General features: G+C 35.4%; 1 protein-coding gene across 3 annotated transcripts in view; it reads left to right on the top strand.

Annotated features, from left to right (window-relative positions):
- Window positions 1-17,708, top strand: part of PLPPR5 (phospholipid phosphatase related 5) — a 115,492-nt gene extending 97,784 nt beyond the window's left edge. Inside the window, exon 6 of one of the 3 annotated variants that reach the window (XM_009001766.4) lies at window positions 14,510-17,708. In XM_009001766.4, the coding sequence (XP_009000014.2) occupies window positions 14,510-14,542 (33 nt within the window). In that variant the 3' untranslated portion in view covers window positions 14,543-17,708. Of the gene's footprint in view, window positions 1-9,654; window positions 9,854-14,509 lie in introns of those variants that run through there. The other 2 variants (XM_035252232.3, XM_078333074.1) reach the window with 2 other exon arrangements.
- Window positions 17,709-19,349: the final 1,641 nt, after the last annotated feature.

The following is a 19,349-nucleotide window of genomic DNA, read 5'->3' as shown; positions in this document are numbered from 1 at the left end:
CTTTCCACAGTCAAGGAAATTAAAGAAAACATGTGAAATGAATGTCAGATGAAAGATAGCTGACACAATCAGGAAAGTAGTATAAGTAAACAAATATTGCCATGGTGGGATTAAAGCTATGCTAGAAGCCATAAAGAACAAAATCCACACTGGAAAATGCTGTCGGTTATATTACTGACAGGTTTTATAATGAAAGAACATGAGAATTAAATTAATATCTGAGAAAAGATCATAGATATTGAGGACATACCACAGAACCCGAACATATGAATCTTTGTATCTGAAGATGACAAATGAGGCAATAGCAATATTCAGAAATATACATTAAAGGAACTTCTCTTCCAAATAAATAATATATACTTTTATATAGTATACTATATATATATTATATACTATAAATGTATACTACATATAAATAGAAATATTTATACTATGTAAATATAAATTTATATAAATATGTATTTATGTATAGTGTGTATATAGTATATATATAGTGTATATACTATATATAGTAAATATTCACTATATACACTATGATATATATACTATATAGTGTATATATAGTATATATACTAGGATAGGATATATATACTATATATATATCCTAGTATATATATATATGTGTGTATATATATATAGTGTATATATAGTATATGTACTAGGATATGATATATTTACAATGTATATAGTATATATATAGTATAGAGTAAATATATATATACTGTGTACTAGGTATATGCTGTATACTAGGTAATATTACCTAGCGAAAACTAATACAACCACAAGACAGGAAAAGTAATTTACTTACCAAGGCTGATAGTGTGCTGGTCTCAGACTTTTGTCTGCATAGCATTGGATGCAAGATCTATCCTACTCTATCTGTTCTAGATGGAGTAATGTCTTCAGAGTTTTCAATGAATTAGTGTGTAACATGATTCTATTTTTCCACTCAAAAGTCATTTAAGTATTAAAATAACCATAAAAATATCAGCTATGCAAGAATTCAATATAATTCAGGAATTATATTGCTCTGAAATAGGTACAGAAAATGTTTAGCAACTAATACACCAGCATCTAGAGATCAAATTAGGATATGAATGAATTGGTGGAAAGAAAAGAAACCATGTAAATATAAAACGAATTAGATTTAACTGTGGTAAAACAAAGTAACAGACACAGTACAAAACTATAAAATTTAGGGAAGATATGTAAAGAAAAGAAAATTATATTAGATGCCAAAATGAGACAATGTGGATATAATACCAGCAAAAATATAAAAGTCTAAGATTCTCCAGATTTCATAAAGGTGGGACTCATTATCACTGCTTCATTCTTGGCATTGCTAACTGGAAAACATATTCAAGCATTTTAAAAAACAAGTTACCAAGAGTAGTTTAAAATGATTTACAAAAGACCAATTGCAAAGCATAAAATATAAACAACACACATGTCAAAAGATTGATGTGTGTAATATAGAAAACACCCTAATTGGTAAAGTTCATGAATAGGCAAATCAGTAGAGAGCAAATACAATTAGAAAATACAAGGAAAAGTGTTCTGTGTGACCTTGGATGAAGGTTAGGAAGGCTCTTTTATGCAACATTAAGAAGGTGATTCTGATCATGTAAGCAGCTGGGTACCTTTCAAAAGGACTTCCTTAACCAAAAATTGGTTACCTTCCAAAAAGGACTTTTTTTTTTTTGAGACGGAGTGTCGCTCTTGTTACCCAGGCTGGAGTGCAATGGCACGATCTCGGCTCACCGCAACCTCTGCCTCCTGGGTTCAGGCAATTCTCCTTCCTCAGCCTCCTGAGTAGCTGGGATTACAGGCATGCGCCACCATGCCCAGCTAAGTTTTTGTATTTTTAGTAAAGACGGGGTTTCATCATGTTGACCAGGATGGTCTTGATCTCTTGACCTCGTGATCCACCCGCCTCGGCCTCCCAAAGTGCTGGAATTACAGGTGTGAGCCACTGCACCCAGCCCCAAAAAGGACTTTAAGGAAGGAAATGGCTTGTTCAGAGAGGAGAATAAGAGAGCAACATGGAACAACAAAAGAATCTGAAAGGCCATGTAAGAATCCAGTTGAATGCTAAAATGATGCTTACTAAATCTCAGTAAACCAAACCATGTTATGCCATTTTGACTGACCAGATGTCATTTGGCAAAGTCTGCTGTTAGTGAGGTGCTGATTTAGAGGACTTATCTCACTTCATGATTTACAGTAGAAAAGGGCTCCCAGCCAGAGTGTCACTAAAAAAACCATCCCTCTCCCCTACCCATAGTATATGCTGATCCTTCAGCTATGGCATTTTCCTGTCCTTTCTTCAGATTCCTCTCATTTATAACTAATGGAAAGGTGTGTGTTGGCATTCCTTCCAGATGCTCCTCATAGGTCAGACGACAGTCACCCCAACAGCAAAGCACTGAGTTCCTTAGTCCTTCTCTCTCTCCTGCCTGTGCTTATTTTCTCTCCAAGGCCCAATGCTGGGTCTATGAGATTGGCATGGGTAAACACATGGAGATAATGTATGAATTATCCATTTTAACTGATGCCATAGAAAATATAGAGGAATAGGCTTTATCTGGTAAAGGAACAAAAATATTTAAAAATAAATACAAGGACAGATAGGATTTGATAGAAAATCGGATATTTGCAATAGATCTAAGGGAAATTAACATCCATATAGTTTAATTATGGCAGTTACAGCAGGCCACAATAACCACTCCTGGCTAATTTGAAAATGCTTTGTGAGGAAATAATTATTTCCATCTAAACCCAGGCATTATTTTTTCTTAGGTTGATGTGATATTAATCAATTGAACCAAAGGGAATTCTCTCTTGCCAAAACGAAAGGGAAAGTAATGATAGGAATAGTTTACAAGATTCAGTTTTATACTTAGAATAGAGGCGTTTCACCACCCTGTATCACCCAATGAAGGTCATCATGTAAAGACACACCCTCCTTAACAGAAACATCAGCTGAATGAAAGTGGTAAGAAGTGATGATAGTTCCAAAAATCTAGAAATATTATAATGAGTAGGTACTGTTACAGATGAAAATTACCATGTTCAATTCCCAAGGCAATTGCAAAAAAAAATATTTATATGGATAGGAATGTTCTGAAAGACTTCACAGTGACCCAAGGAATTGAACTTTACATTGATTGACTCTTTTGCAGATTTTATAGGATTACAGAGGTCATGGTGAAGCGTGAACTGAAATTTATTCAGAGTGATGGGTGGACAGAGAGCTTGGAGTTTGCAGCTAGGTTTGAAGCCTGGTGGTTCAGCTGCATACTAACGAGGTGGAATTAGACAAATCACTCCTCCTCTCATTATCTGAAGAATTGATAGAAACAGAGTTGATACAATGCTGGTTTCCCTATAGGATAATTGTTGGAGTTAACACATCACAGATAAACTTTTTGGCACATAGTGAATGCTTCACACAAGTTAGTTCCCTCCTGCAATAAAAATTTCCTCAATGTTAATTTCACACTATGATACTCCCATACAAAGACTTAACGGATTTTAAAGTTTATGCAGATTATCTATTTCATACATAGCACATATGCAGGAAACATTGTAGTATAAAATGTTGCATATATTAGTGTCATAGCAATAGCAAAACAATCCTGTGGTTTCTTGCCAAGACAAATATGATTATACATTACTGTGTTTCCTGTGATAAATTCCTTTGAGATTTCAGAATGTTGTGCGTGAGTAACTCTGGCAATCTACTTAAGATTCAGTTGATTTTCTATAATGCAAATCTTTGTTTTACAGAGCTTCTGAACTGTAATATAAATGTTATATAGGACCTTGTCAAAACAATCTTATTAGTGATTAGTTATTGGAATAGTTAGTGGAACTAAATATATTCATATTTAGGCATTTTTCTTAATGTAAGCTTTGAGCATTCATGAAAAATATTTGAAGTAAATCAATATTTACATGCTATACTGTGTTCTCGTTTGTTAAATTTAATTTTGTTTAAAAAAAGTAAATTGAAAGTAGAAGCTTAAAAATTTCCAACAGGCATCAACATTTTAGGTTAAAAATACTAGCACATTCTGTTATTATTTTGCCATATGTCATTTTCCTACTTGTACTCCAGTATATTCAGCATCTATTTTTCTATACCATTTATGAATTATGATATACTACACGAAGAATAAAAGCCAGCTTTTCCCCTCAGTTATCTAACAGGCCTTATATAAAAGCATCTTTCAGTAAATTACTTTCAAATATAGAAAAAAACTTTCTCATTTCATTTCTGTGAATAAATATAGAATTGATGGCTGTGTCTTCAAATTATATGATTCATTCAGTCATTAGTTAAGGAGAGAAGAATCAGTGATAGATTTAAAAACCATTTCCAATGCACACATAATTAGTTACACATGGATGGGAACCTAATCCCAGAGGTTCATCTCCCTCTTTTTCGAGTCTATTCCCTTACTGGGGACCATCCTGAAGACATTATGGAGGGCCTTCAAAATCAATCAGAGAATCACAGTACTGTGAAAACTCTTTGATGAAAAAATATAAAATTTATTCGACTAAAACTAGGTAAATAAGCAGTGACTCAATTCACGGTTTTATGAAACAAGTATAGTTTATTTTTTATAGTTTTGATTAAAGAAGCAATCAGGAAATAATTTGCACAAATTGTTTATGATCTGAAAATCTGAATAAGCAAAAGAAAAAATGAATAGGAAGTATCTGTGAGGTCATCACAATAATCATTAGAAACATTTTCTTAAAATAGCCTTCAAGACCCAATGAATGTGTGAATGGGTTTGTGTTGAATACAGAATTTCCCTGTATATTTTATTGCTATTATTCACATAAAAATGCATCCTAGTTATGATTTCAGATCAATAAATATAACAGTCATTTCAGGTATAATATTAAAAGCAAATATTTAATTATAGCTTAATAGATGCTTGGAATTATGCAGAGAGCTTCACATATAAAATATGTGAAATAATTTTAGGGTGTCTTATTTCCATTTTACAGAGAAAGGGACATGGGTTAAGTAATACTCCCAAGGTCACACAACTGGTCTGTGTTCTGAAACAAGAATATGAATCGTTACTTTCCATTTTCACAGAAATATGATCCATATTTGTCACTTCAGAGCTCAAAATCATAATCACTATGCTGCATAATATAATGTTACATTTTTTAAAATTATAATCCATATAAATTAACCATTACATTTGTCAGGCATAAATGATTGCTTCCACTTCCAATTTTCCAAAATTATAAGTAATATTAAGATAAATGTTCCTTAAACATATATTTTTGTAAGCTCAATTAATAACTTAAAATAAATTCAGACACAGAAATGCTGAAGCTAAGACTAGAACACTCCTAAGGCTTTTGGTTTAATTCATATCCTTATGTTCTCTGCAATAATGGAGAACATTGTTCTTCATAATCTTTACGAATCTTATAGGCCAAAAATAAATAAAGTTCTAATTTGAATTTATATTTTTGCATATTTTTCAATAAACTTATTTTGTATTTTCTTTTGTACTGAAACAACCAGATGTTGAAACAATAATTCAATAACTGACAAACCAAATTTTAGACATGGCTTGGCCTTTGGACTTCATTCATGTTATGGCTGGTGGTCCTAATTTCTTAAAATTGGAATTTATTAAAGCATAATTTGGATCCTGTAACATTATCCTTATTGGCATACAGTTTTATGAGTCTTGACAAATTCATACGATCATGAAATTGTACCATAATCAAGTTAGGGAATGTTTCTATGACTCCAAAATGTTCCTGCCTTCCCCTTTGTGGTCAGCCCTCCTTCAGTCTCCAATTCCAAGAAACTACTGATTTGTTTTGGTTCCCAGCATTTTGCCATTCTCAGGATGTTATATAAATGGACTCATGCAGAATATAGCACTTTGAGTTTTGGAGTCTGACTTAATATTTACATGCATCTGTAATCTGGGTTTTTCCCATTTAATTGCTGAGTAGTATCCTGCTGTATGGATATACCATAGTTTGTTTATTCATTTACCAGTTGAAGGTTGGGTTGTTTCCACTCTTTGGCAATTATGAATAAAGCTAATGCAAACATTCATATACAGTTTTTTGTGAATATATGTATTTTATTTCTTTTAGATACTTGGCAGTGAGATTGCCAGGTTGTATGGTAAACATATATTTGCCTTCATAAAAATTTTCCAAGTTATCTGTATCATTTCTAATGGCCCTTATGATTTTGAATGGTTCTAAATTGAATCTTGATGTAGCTTATTCAGATTTTTATCAATTGGTGCCTCTTTGTGAAAAGACAAGCTTTAAAATGAAGAGTTTTAATCAGCTCCTGGTTATACAAAAATTTATCATGTAATTGGCCTGTTATTCACATCCTCCGATTCTTCTCTGTCAAGTAGCATTAGTATGCGTATTTGGCAAATCTAAAGCATTTAAAAAAGGAAAATGAAATAACTCGAAGAAGCCAATTTTATAGGTTAAAGTATTAGTATATAAAACAAGGCGTGGATACAATTTATGATGTTACCTTATCATCAGTTGTTATGTATAGTGAAATTTTATTTATAATCAGATTTGCAATATATGAAATGTAACATTAGTCAAATATGGGGTACTATGGTATCTCTAGCGGGGAGAGAGGGATTTTTGTAATCATATATAGAAGATGATGATGGCTATACTGGAGGAGCACGTAAAGGGAGACCTGTCTAAACTTAGCAATGCTAGAAACGTTATCTTAGAGGAGACCTGCAGGACCATGAGCCAAGTGAAGATGAGAGCAAAGAATGTTCCAGGTGGAGGATCCAGCTTGTGCAATGGTTTTGTTTAGCAGTCGAGATAGAGGCAAGAGTCTTGAGGATGCTGTTAAAGATTGATCACATGATCAACCATGGGGTACAGAAGGAGTGAAAAAGAAGCTGAATTCATGAGGAGCAAGATAGACTGGAGCAGATGGATAAATTAGTAGCAGGAAATTTCCTCATGGCCAAAGAAACCTTGTTGTGGGAGGGAGGTAAGACAGTAGGTAACTTGTGATTTTACATTTCTAACATGATTACTGGTTGAGAATACAGCTATGAATATCAGATAAAATTGTGGTAGAGAGGAAGGTTATCATAGTTGGGGTGGTTAACAAATTTAGAGGACAAAGTGCATGGATACCCACATCCACCAAATCCCATAAACACATTAATATTAATAGACTTCCATGACATTTCATGTCAATACATTTGGGAAACACTGAGTCAAAGTGAAAAAAACAATCAGCTGGATGTGGTGGTGTGCACCTGTAATCCCAGCTACTAAGCAGGCTGAGGCAGGAAAATTGATTGAACTCAAGAGGTAGAGGTTGCGGTGAGCCGAGATCACACCACAGCACTCTAGCGTGGGCAACAGTGAGACTCCGTCTCAAAAAAAAAAAAGTGAAACAAACATGTATTTGCTGAAGGTCTTCTTAACACCTTTATGCATTGTGAAGCTCTGAGTATGACAAATAATGTGCAGCTGTTGTCAAAAGGCTTGAATTCAATTATTTATTTTTTGGAATAGGTTCACTGATGTTTTAGTTGATGCTCTTTGTCAGTGAAAGGATAGCATCTTAAGGAACCGATTTTACATCCCTGATAATGCTTACTTCATTAATCACTTTTCTTCAGTTTTAGGCAGTGGCACTCAGACTAGCATAAAAGATAATTCCATTGCTTGTGGCGCTTGCAAAAAGAGAAGATATCTGGGTTGCACACTAAGACATTCTGATCCCGAAGGCCTAGGCTTGGGGCCTTATGACTTGTACTGCATCAGGCATATCAGGTGATCTGGATGTGCAGCCAGTATTGATCTGGATACACCTGGGCCTGCAGAGCTTCTGGCACAGTGGTTCTCAATATTGGCTGTAACCAGGCCATGCCTCACACCGATTAAATCCTAGTCTCTGGGGTTGCATCAGTATTTTCTTAAAGATCCTGGGTGATTCCAGCACGAAGCCACAGTAGAGAATCAGTGCCCCGAAAGATTCGGTGTGAAAAGACTTAAGCTTCTTTGACTTCTCAGGACTTGAAAATACTTTATAAGATCTGTAGCTAATGCTCTAGTTAAAAACTGGGCCTGCCACTCTCTGGTTTAATTGGCTTATCAGAGAACGCTGCCTAGAGATTCTTTTAGAAGGTAGCTGTTAGATCCTTTCTCTGAATAGCAAAAAAAGGAAACTTCCGAATGGAAACAAAACTCTGAACCAATATAAAACTCTGAACTGAAACAGAAAGGTTAATATTCCCCCAAAAAGTCATCTTTCCCAAGAAAACTCTGGTTCTGTCACAATGATAGCTTTTATGTCTCTAACTTCTTAAAACAACAAGAAATTGTTCAACATAAATTTTAGAATCAGTTTCACAGCTTGAAGTCTGAATTTAACTAATTTCTTCTTAAATGGTTCTAACACTTTTTTCTCTTTACTAAAATACTCACCAACTTCACCACCTACCAGAAGGGAAGCAATGTGACAAAGTAGAATCTTTGATCACATACTCCATGGACTTTGCTTTTTTCCTCTCTTCTGCTCACTTTCCCCTCCTCAAACGACACAATGAATGAAGCAAATGCATGAGTTAAAACAGCAAATTGCAAAATAAACAGGGACAATATTCAAGATTGTGACATCCACTTGTCTTTTCCTGATGCAAGGTAGGCCATGTCAGAATTGTTGATTAATTTATTGGACCATGATTCCTTCTCCAGAATCCTTAGTGGTAGATGTTTTCTCAGAACTCTAAATATTATATATATTAGGAATATGTATATTTGGTTACAGAAGCAGGGTCTAGAACAGCAATTGTAATCACAGATGGGCATTTCTGCAGCAAAACATAGAGTATAAATTGCCTCACAACAGATCAGGTTTTATCACCAAATGCACCAATCTTATAAGAAATATTTTTGAGGTTTGAAAGTTTGTTTGGATATGAGCATTGCAAACTGGTAGAATTGTGTATTTTATAGTCAAAGAGTGAGTTTTATTTGTAAAATTCTAACCAATTACTTAAAAATTATTTATTGAACTTTTCTTTCTTTTTTAAAAACTTTCCTTTTTAGCTTGTTTTGTAAGTAACTATAAATAACTGATGAATATGTTTGAGTAGAGACAGGAACCCTTGTGTATATAATCCCATTTAGTCTTAATAAAAATCCATTCAAGTATGTATTCTTATCTCTAATTCACAGATGAGAAAGCCGGGTCTGTGAAAGGTTCAATTGCTTGCCAAAATTTCAGTTGTGATGGAGCCCACATTTAAACACTTGACATTCAGATGACTTGTCTGCAAAGACCACCGTACCTCACAGCTTCCTCAGCAATAGAGTCAAAGACATAAATCATTGCATGAAAAACAAGTACACAGATCCCATTTTACGTTTAGGTTAAAACCCTATGCTGATTGTTAACAGCCTCTCCTATTAAAACACAAAACTTTTTATCATCAGTCATCTTGAAAGAATGAAACTGGAATAATATTTAATCTCGGCATTTGGTCTAACAATGTTAACAGCATAGAACTTTAAATAAACTAGTACTTTAAATAAACTAAGTCAATATTTAAATAAACATTTAAGTAATATGTAAAACACATTTTGTAGGTGTGCCGAAATCAACCTATTGAGAATGGTCAAGAAGAAAATTCACAGGAAAGGTCCTTTAAAGACTGTCTTGCCAGGCTCTTCAGCTGGATAATGGGAATAAGCCACTGTGAACACCTTCAATTAAGGCAATAAACGTATGTGCGCTGGAGCGCACTTGTTTTGGAGTTGGGTTGCAAAACTAAGGCAAATACAGAAAAATGTGTCCTTCAGTGCAGGTTTCCCTTACAACCAAAAGCAATCTGGAAACTAGAGCTTTTTGTTATTGTTATCATTGTTATAATTATTAATCTTTAAAGTATAATTTATTTTTCAACCATTAATGTGCATTTAGCATTCCTTAACTGAGCAGCCATTAATAATGGCATTTTTGTTTGTTTTCCTGTAGCTGTAATTCCAAACACTTCCCTGGAGTGCCCTTGCTGCATTTTCCCCTTATTTTTTCCACCTTATTTGTTGATTGTTGAGTGACAGATCTTGCCAGACGGCCAGTCATTGCCAAAGTTTCATGGCATGAATCATGACAGTTTTGTCTTAAATAACATTTTTTTAAATTACAGAATGTATTTTCCATAGAAATAGAAATAGGGGTATAGAATAATAGAGATTTTCATGGAGAACTCAGAGCTTTCAAAATGGACATGCTATATAGACTTTAAAATGTATGAAATTTAAGTATCCAGAACAACTTTTCAGAAACAAAGTGTTTGCTTTCCTTTGTGACTCCTGCACTGAAGGACCAGACCCAGTATTTTGCTCACTGGTTTGCTGTGCACCTGAATGAACACTTTCTAATGGATGCTTCATGTAGCATATTTTAATCTTCAACTATTTGGGGTTAAGCTTTGTCATCTCCATGGTAACCTTCTGTAGATGTAATTGCAGAAGGTACCAGGAATTGTGCTGATAAATTATATGACCACTTTCTTCTCGTGATTCAGAATAGAACTTTTAAGCATGAGCTTTTTGGTTTGCCTACTGCTTTTTTGCACTGTCATCTACTAATAAGATTTAGGATTGCATGTTAAGAATTTACCCATATTGAAAAGAGAAACCCCTTGTCAACTAGTTTGCCTCATAGGCAGTCCATTTCTCAAGACAGCAATCTGAAAATATTAAACACAAGTCTGGTTTTCATGTTACTGGAAAAAATCCTGCTGGGGAAGTGAGATCATAACTTTCTGCATAGGAATTAGGCCATCTGTATATTTCAAATTATGCATGTACATACCTTGGTAATGTAAGCTGTATAATGCAGAATCATAGAATAGATTCTTATAGAAAGGACCTCAAGGGGCGCAGTGGGTCACGCTTGTAATCCCAGCACTTTGGGAGGCCAAGGCAGACGGATCACGAGGTCAAGAGACGGAGACCACCCTGGCCAACATGGTGAAACCCCACCTCTACTAAAAGTACAAAAAATTAGCCAGGCATGGTGGTGAGTGCCTGTAGTCCCAGTTACTCGGCAGGCTGAGGCAGGAGAATTGCTTGAAACTGGAAAACGGAAGTTGCAGTGAGCCAGGATTGCACCACTGCACTCCAGCCTGGTGATAGAGCCAGACTCTGTCTCAAAAAGAAAAAAAAAAGGACCTCAATAATTATCTCGTCCCTTCTTTAGATTCCTTCAGGGAAAATCACTCCTGTGCCAGAAGAGAATTAGACTTAAAAAAAGGCTGAGTGTGGTGGCTCGCACCTGTAATCCCAGCACTTTGGGAGGCCAAGGCGGGTGGATCACCTGAGGTTGGGGGTTCAAGACCAGCCTGACCAGCGTGGAGAAGCCCCATCTCTACCAAAAATACAGAATTAGCTGGGTGTGGTGGTGCATGCCTGTAAGCCCAGCTACTCAGGAGGCTGAGGCAGGAGAATCATTTAAACCCAGTAGGGGTAGGTAGCAGTGAGCCAAGATTGTGCCATTGCACTCCAGCTTGGGCAACAAGAGTGAAACTCCATCTCAAAATGAACAAACGAACAATGAAAAAAAACTGAGATAAAGAATTTATCTCTTTCATTTAAGACAAAGTTTCATTTGCTCTTAAACAGTAAAGTAAATGAACAGAAGCTGTCTGATCCGTCTGTACACTCCTTTCATGTTTCATGTACTATGATTAAATTTCCCCTTAATTTTCTCTTCCCTATGCACGGTCATTTCAGTGTTTTATTTTCATCTGTTTATCTGTCTGCTAACCACAGCTACCTTAAAATGGTGAGCCCCAAGCAGGATACTTCTAATCCCAGTCAAATAGGAAAAAATGAAATCATCTCAGAAGTTGAAACTTAAGAGATGTGAAATGGAAAGGATGTTAATTTGGGGTGGGAGTAAGATTTTCCCTAGAATCGTGGGATCTAAAAATATAGTTAGTCTGGAAATCAACTGTTGTTCATATAGTTTAATTTGGTAAAGACTGGCATAGGAAAAGAGTAATATGGCTTTAAATTTATGGGCAGTTAAAAGGAGATCTGGTGATCACGGCATGTGATTTTAATGTCGACTGAATTCCAGTATTTTCTAGATGTCAATAGCTCACCTACAGTTGTATATTCCATGCCACGTTATTAACATTTTTTAGTCTATTTTGTGTTGCTATAACAGAATAGTCCAAACTGGGTAATTTATGAGGGGCAGAAATTTATTGGCTCATGGTTCTGGAGGCTGGGCAGTCCAAGGTCAAGGTGCTCCCATCTGGTAAGGGCCTTCTAGCTGCATCGTAACATGGTGGAAGCACAAAAAAGAGGGCAAGAGAGAGAAGGGGACTGAACTTGCTTTTGTATAACAAACCCAGACCTATGAAAAGGGCATTAATTCATTGATAAGGGGAGAACCCCCATGGTCTAATCACCTCTCATTATGCCCTACCTATCAACACTGTTGCCTTAGAGATTAAGTTCCCAACATGTGCCTTTTAGTGGATGCATTAAAATACAGCATAAGGTGACTTTATATTTCTATTTGAGACAATCCTCATTTAAACCTGTTGTCCCTGTGTAGTATTAGCACCATTTTCTCCCTTCCACATGTCCATGTTTAGATGATAAATTATATGGTCACCCTACAGTTATTACAGTTTCTTTGTCGTACTCTCCAGCTTGCACTTGTGCACTTGGTATTTCCTCTATTTCTGTCAAGCTCTGCAATGATTATCAGAGGTTTGCTTCTGATTATTTCTCTGTTTATTAAAGTCCTTTACTGTGTATTTAATTCTACCTTCCAGGATGGTGGTTGTCCCGTTAAGATCATCTTCAGCAAATTTAATGAGCCTTGTGAACCATCCCTTCATTATCTGGTTCAACAATGGAGGCCTAGGCCAGTGGCCTTTGGGATACCATCCGTGTTCTTTCTTCCCTCCTTTCTTTTCTCTCTGCTGCCCCTTATTGACCTTTTCCTACCTACCAGTTGCCATTCACTGATTAATCTTTAATTTCTATCTTAACATCTTTCCAGAAATTATGTTGTCCTAGATCCTATTAAAAAGTGTTATGTTCATGGCAGTTTTGTGCTGAAACACTCTGTATTAAATTGCATTTTCTCAGTTCACTGGTTTCAAGTACCCATGGGGCCACCGGAAATAAAACTGTGATGTACATTTCCACAGTTCTTATTGTTTTAATTCAATCATAGTGCATTATATAACTCTGACAAGTCATCTTTATCCTAAAGTCATGCCTGAGCTTTTGTAAGGAAAACTCAAGAAAACTTAGAGATGAGCTGCTGAATTTCCAGGCATTTTCATCATGCATTTTTAAATGGGAAATTAAAGTTTCTAAAGTGTTATTAGGAGTTAGTGAAAAAGTCAGCATGCTCTGCTAACTCCTGATTCTTACTAATTTTGTTTTTCTCTGTTATAAAGTGGCTCAAACCTAGAAGATAGTGCCCTAAGTTATAGTCAATGAGATTCTTATTCATGTGGTTTAATATGCCTAAATACAATGAAAATGAATTTTAATTTCTTTACACATATTTTAAATATGTTTTAGTGAATTAAAATACTTTAACTTGAGAAGAGCTATATGTTGAAGAGATTTTATGGTATGCATTCATCATATGAAAATCTGTTTATGATTTCATTTATTATAAAAAGCCAATGCAAAAGCTGTACGAAAACTATACAAAAAACATTTAAAATGGGTAGTATGGTGGTAGAACCCTTTTGTAATGTTGATGTTATTCGTAGGGGCTGTCGGTCATATTAGATCTTGACATAAGCCCATATGTAGCATGATTAATTATATAATACTAGTTTTTCATTGCAATGTTTTAGCAGCCATGACATGGACTGTTGCATGCCTGAATCTATTTAAATATTAGCCATTCCACAGAGTTTCTTTGTACATAATTCGGTTGCTTTCAAAAAAGAAAAAAGGCTCCTTAAGAATTCTATGGTTGAGGTAAACAGCAGAGACTACAGTCTGGAGTCTGGATTCATGCATCAAAAATGAAGTGTTTAAGTAGATTTTTGTCAACTAGCAAATGCCATTTCAGTCTGAGCATTTCACCACCTCATTCTACACCATCTGTCTCTCAGGGAGCAATTAATCTGAAATTCCAACATGCAGCATTAAAATTCCATTAACACTGAACAGAATATTAACATGTCTGGCATTGCCATTTTTATCTCTTCAAATTTCCAGTGTTGACTTTGAATAAAGCAGGTATAACATTGTAATCTATTTGGATAATTAAGATTATTGAAGAAAATATATAGTTAGCAGCTAAAATTATGTAATAATACATAAAACTTAGTTTAACGATGCTGGATGTTTTGGCAACTTCACCATTCAGTATGTAAGCGTAAAGGTACTACCTATTTTACAAGGCTAACTTTCCCAAGCCTCTCACTTTGTCATTTTCTTTTTGCAGAACCACATCACCGCCTTCGCAGAAGTCACATGATATTGAAGCAGATGGTTTTTCACTGCATTGGACATCATCCCTTTTTACCATCCATTCACAACACCCAAAGTTTGTTTGATTGCAAAGGAAGTTTATAACGTTGTTGAATAATTTTTATAATTTTAAAATCAATGTCATCCTATCTGTTTCCCCCACTAGACTGTGAGCTCCTCGAGGGCAGGATTGTCTTTTTTTTTTTCCGTGTCCCTAGCACTTACAACAAAGCCTAGCACAAAGTAGGTGTTCAACAAAAATGTGATGACCAAATGAACAAAATTCCTAAATAAAACATTCACTTTAGTTTCTCATAGAATTACTACAATTACGTTAAAAGAAACCTCTACATAAATCGTATTTGTGTATGAAAACCCTATTTGGGACTAGTTATGTTTTTTTTAATTTTTCATATATCTATTCAGCAGTATGCCATATTTAATTTGAAGTGGACTTTGAAAGTGGTCATGGGGGTTTTTATTTTATTATTATTAAGCATGACATTATTTCCATTCTAACATTTCAGTGTGTGAAATTACTTTACTTTTAGAAAGTATGTTCTATACTAAAACAATGTTTGCACATTATGCTATAATTCCCTTAAAATACCATTCATACTATACATTCTAAGACTGGTGCTTCTGCTTTTGAAGGGGAAAAATGCCAATTTTTACTGTAATAAGTAATGTATCATAATTAAAAATTATTTATTTGGATTTATTTCTCCTGACAATTGTGGCTTAATTGATAACTTGTTTTTGAATGCAGGCAGTATTTAGGATCGTTTAAATGAGTGAATTCAGCACTGGTACCTTATTATTCAGTAATTTCCCATGGGTAACAGTGTCTCAAAAGTGCTCAAAGGCTCCACTCTTAGGCTTTTTTTACTACTAAAGATTCCACAGAATTTAAATGAGAAAGAACTATACCCTGACACATGATTTAAAAGATGTAAATGCTAAAAATATAGTTAGTATATTTTATTTTATATTTGTGTAGTACTTTACAGTTTGCAAAGTACATTTACACTAATTATTTTATGTAATCCTCATAATAACCTTATATAAACATGAAGAGTATGGCTTTATTTTTATAGATATGAAAAATGAAGCCAAGACAGGGTAAATAACATGCAGAATCCCAAACTAGTAAGAGACAGAGTTTAAATTCAGGTTTTCTGGTCCTGAACGCATATTCCGTTCTAATATAGCACACCTGTCATCTCATTTTGGACCCTGAGGCCTTGCAGAGATCAATAGAATCCTGAGCAACTACCTATGGTTAAAAAAATGAAGAAATGCCAGAATACAATTATGAAAGCTCTGCTATATTTTAAATATTTATGTTTTAAGAATGAACCCTTTTCATATATAAAACTATATAGTAACCTGTTTGTAATCCAGTTTTAAAATAATGAATATCAAGAGCCTAGAGGTGAGGTTCTTTGTAAAAGAGAAGCCGAAATTCAACATCTCTCCTTCCACCCCCACTCTCAGGCCCACACCTCCCACTCGGGAGGAGGCCTTAGGGACGTACCTTACATGGACCGAGTGGAATTAAGGATTAAAATCATTAATATAAGAAAGGTGAGCTCCTTAATAATAACTCTGCAATCATTAAAACTACCCTAAGTAACTTTGGCTTATATGGCAAAGTAACTTGGGCAGTAGATAATTGACTGACATGAATCTTTCTAAAGTTTACAGTACTATAGAAAACAAACTTTTAATTTTCTCTGTAATTTTAACAGAGATTAGCAAATAAATATAACCAAAGATTGTCCATTACTCCCCAAATAGATGTTATTTGCCCATTTCTATCACTGTGGAAGAAATGGGCAAATAAAGCACTTCTACTAGGGCCAAATAGAAAAAAAGAAAAGAAGGCCGGGCGCGGTGGCTCATGCCTGTAATGCCAGCACTTTGGGAGGCCGAGGCGGGTGGATCACGAGGTCTAGAGATCCAGACCATCCTGTTCAACAAGGTGAAACCCCGTCTCTACTAAAAATACAAAAAATTAGCTGGGCATGGTGGCGCGTGCCTGTAATCCCAGCAACTCGGGAGGCTGAGGCAGGAGAAATGCCTGAACCCGGGAGGCGATGGTTGCGGTGAGCCGAGATCGCGCCATTGCACTCCAGCCTGGGTAACAAGAGCGAAACTCCGTCGCAAAAAAAAAAAAAAAAAGAAAAAGAAAATCCAAATTTCTACCAATTTTAAACCTCTAGAGCAATTCAATCCTGTTGTAAATTTAGAACATGAAGAAACTTTGAATGTCTTGAACCTCTTTAAAGATTTTTTTTAAGGCAATAACAGTAATAGGGAATTCACTTACTGGAAATGAAAGTGAAGGGGATGATCTTAATATCTTAGAAGGCTAGGTCACTAGCAAGGCTTCCAGAGTTTCATCAGTTCTACTGATTCCACATCAGACTTCCAAGGAGCCAAACAGGAATGTTTTTCCTATTGGAAGCCTTAGCTATATATCCATATGTCAATGTTGCTTCTTTGCACCTTGCTAAACCTGATCTGAATGCAGGAGTTATAAATTCTTCAAAAACTCAAATTTAATCTGGAACCAAAGTAAAATCTTCTCTACTATTTAAACATCTTGGGCTCAAGATTGTACAGTGAGTGATGCTGTCATGAAAAAACTCAGAAGAAAAAGGCAAGATACATGTGAATAAGGCAAGGCCAGAAAACAGCCCTTAATCATGATGCTATTACTGAGAATAATGAAAATCACATTTTGGAAAATATTAATATGTAAATATGTACATTTGTAGTCTAGTAAAGGCAGACAAACACATATCTTTCTGATAAAGTCATCTCCTTTTTATTCTACTTACTTGGGGCCCAGGTCAGTATAATTTGGTCAACCTGAAAATTTTAGTAGTCTCTGTTTGCATGGCAGAAATTCTGCACATGTTTTAACTGAGTCCTATGATAACTTAAAAGGCTCTTTTATGTTAAAAGAGAGGTGAATCTTCTTTGACAGACTTTGTATTTTCCAATTCTAACTGGGCCTCTCTTTTCTCAGGATCTATCCTAGCCAAATATCTCAGTTACATTTACCATACCGTTTCCTTTGTGAAAGAGCAGTAGGGGAGGAAATAATTCTCTGCTGTGCATTGTATTTTTCAAATAAAAAATTAAAAATTCAATTTAAAAATGAATTTTGACTTTGTAATGTATTGGTCTTTCTTGGGGGTAGAGGAGTAAGAAATGCTTGTTAATGTGCATGAACAATTAGTGACTGAAGAATGTTTGGATCACAGTGGGTCAGATTAGACACGTTCCTTGGACAGCTGAGTAACCCTCTGCATCTCGTGGACCATCCTGGGGTCTTACCAACCTCCTTATTTCCAAATCACAACCCCCTAAAACTATCTGAGACACTGAGCAGGTATATGATACACATATACAGGCTCACTTCTATGTTGAGCTAAGCATTTAAGAATCGATGTAATTAGCTTATTCCTGCCTCTAAGGCACCATTTATTACATTTTGATTGCATGCTCTAAAACATTGCCCTGGAAATATACCAAATAGTTCTATTTATGCTTTGAAAATATTGACCTCAAAATTTGCTAGGCATGGGCTTTCTACTGAATTTTCTAAATTACAGTTCTTTTAGAATATCAATTAAGGGAATTTCCTTTAGACTTTAAGTGAATGAATCTCTTCTGAGAAAAACAAGAGTGTTCAAATTCCTCATTCCCGTCCACTTTAGATCATAGTCTGATCTTAGCCTAATAGAGCCTAAGGCATGACTAACATTTAATAAAATAATAAGTCTTCTCTCCCTACCCCAAGTCTTGTGAGCCATGAATGGATCATAGCATCTAAATTCTAAACTCAGATTACTGTCTTTCAATTCCGTGGCCTTGCTCACAAAGGAGCTTCAGATAAGCAAATATAGATGAGTGGACACAACCACCTTCAGTATTCAGATGAAAACTCAAAGCTATGTCTCAGAGATCTCGTTCTTTAGAAGAATGATACTGACAGATGCCATCCTCTGGCATGATTACCTTCATATTATTTCATTTATAAATGTGTTTTCATTTTTGCATGGAAATTCTGTTGCTTGTAGAAAAAGAATGTTTTTTCTTCTTGGGAAGAGCAAAAATGAATTTTTAATTGAATTTTGTTTGAAAGGGAAACCTTTTCCAAATGGTGAGATGCTTTGAGTATTAATCAGGTTTCCCTAGAGGTATTGCTCCTTGTCAAGAAGCACTTACAGCCTTCATTCATTTTGGCATATTTATGGTGTGATTCTGTGAAGCAGATGATTTGCAATGTGCTGGCTAAACAGTGCATAGAAAGATCTGGCCTCTGCCCTTCCAGATTGTACACTTCAGCAGCTCTGATGATGGAGCTGTAAGAGATCTGTTTTAAGTTCAAGTAAGACAACTGGCTTGGAGTTAATCTGCTGCTGAGGACTAAAGAAAGGACATTTTTATAGATTACACCAGCAACTAGATTAATTTTTTTTTAAAAAGCAGTGCCTCCATAAACAGTATTGCATTATTCAACTTGGCTAATTTCGAAAGCCCTGAAATTCTAGATAATAAGCATTTACTATCCTTCGTATGGTTCATGGTTCACCTGAGTTCCTTTTCTGGTCTGAGCTGAAATTTTCATGCAGCCATGATCGGTTTGGGAGGCTCTGGCTGATCTTCACTGTCCTATCTCTTTTTTTTTTTTTTTTTTTTTTCTTTTTTGAGACAGAGTTTCGCTCTTGTTAGCCAGGCTGGAGTGCAATGGTGTGATCTCGGCTCACCGCAGCCTCCACCTCCTAAGTTCAGGCAGT

The sequence above is a fragment of the Callithrix jacchus genome, chromosome 7 (genome assembly GCF_049354715.1).
Source record: "Callithrix jacchus isolate 240 chromosome 7, calJac240_pri, whole genome shotgun sequence".
Lineage (NCBI taxonomy): Eukaryota > Metazoa > Chordata > Mammalia > Primates > Cebidae > Callithrix > Callithrix jacchus.
Note: the sequence above shows the minus strand (reverse complement) of the source record. Positions and strands in the feature narration are given on the sequence as shown.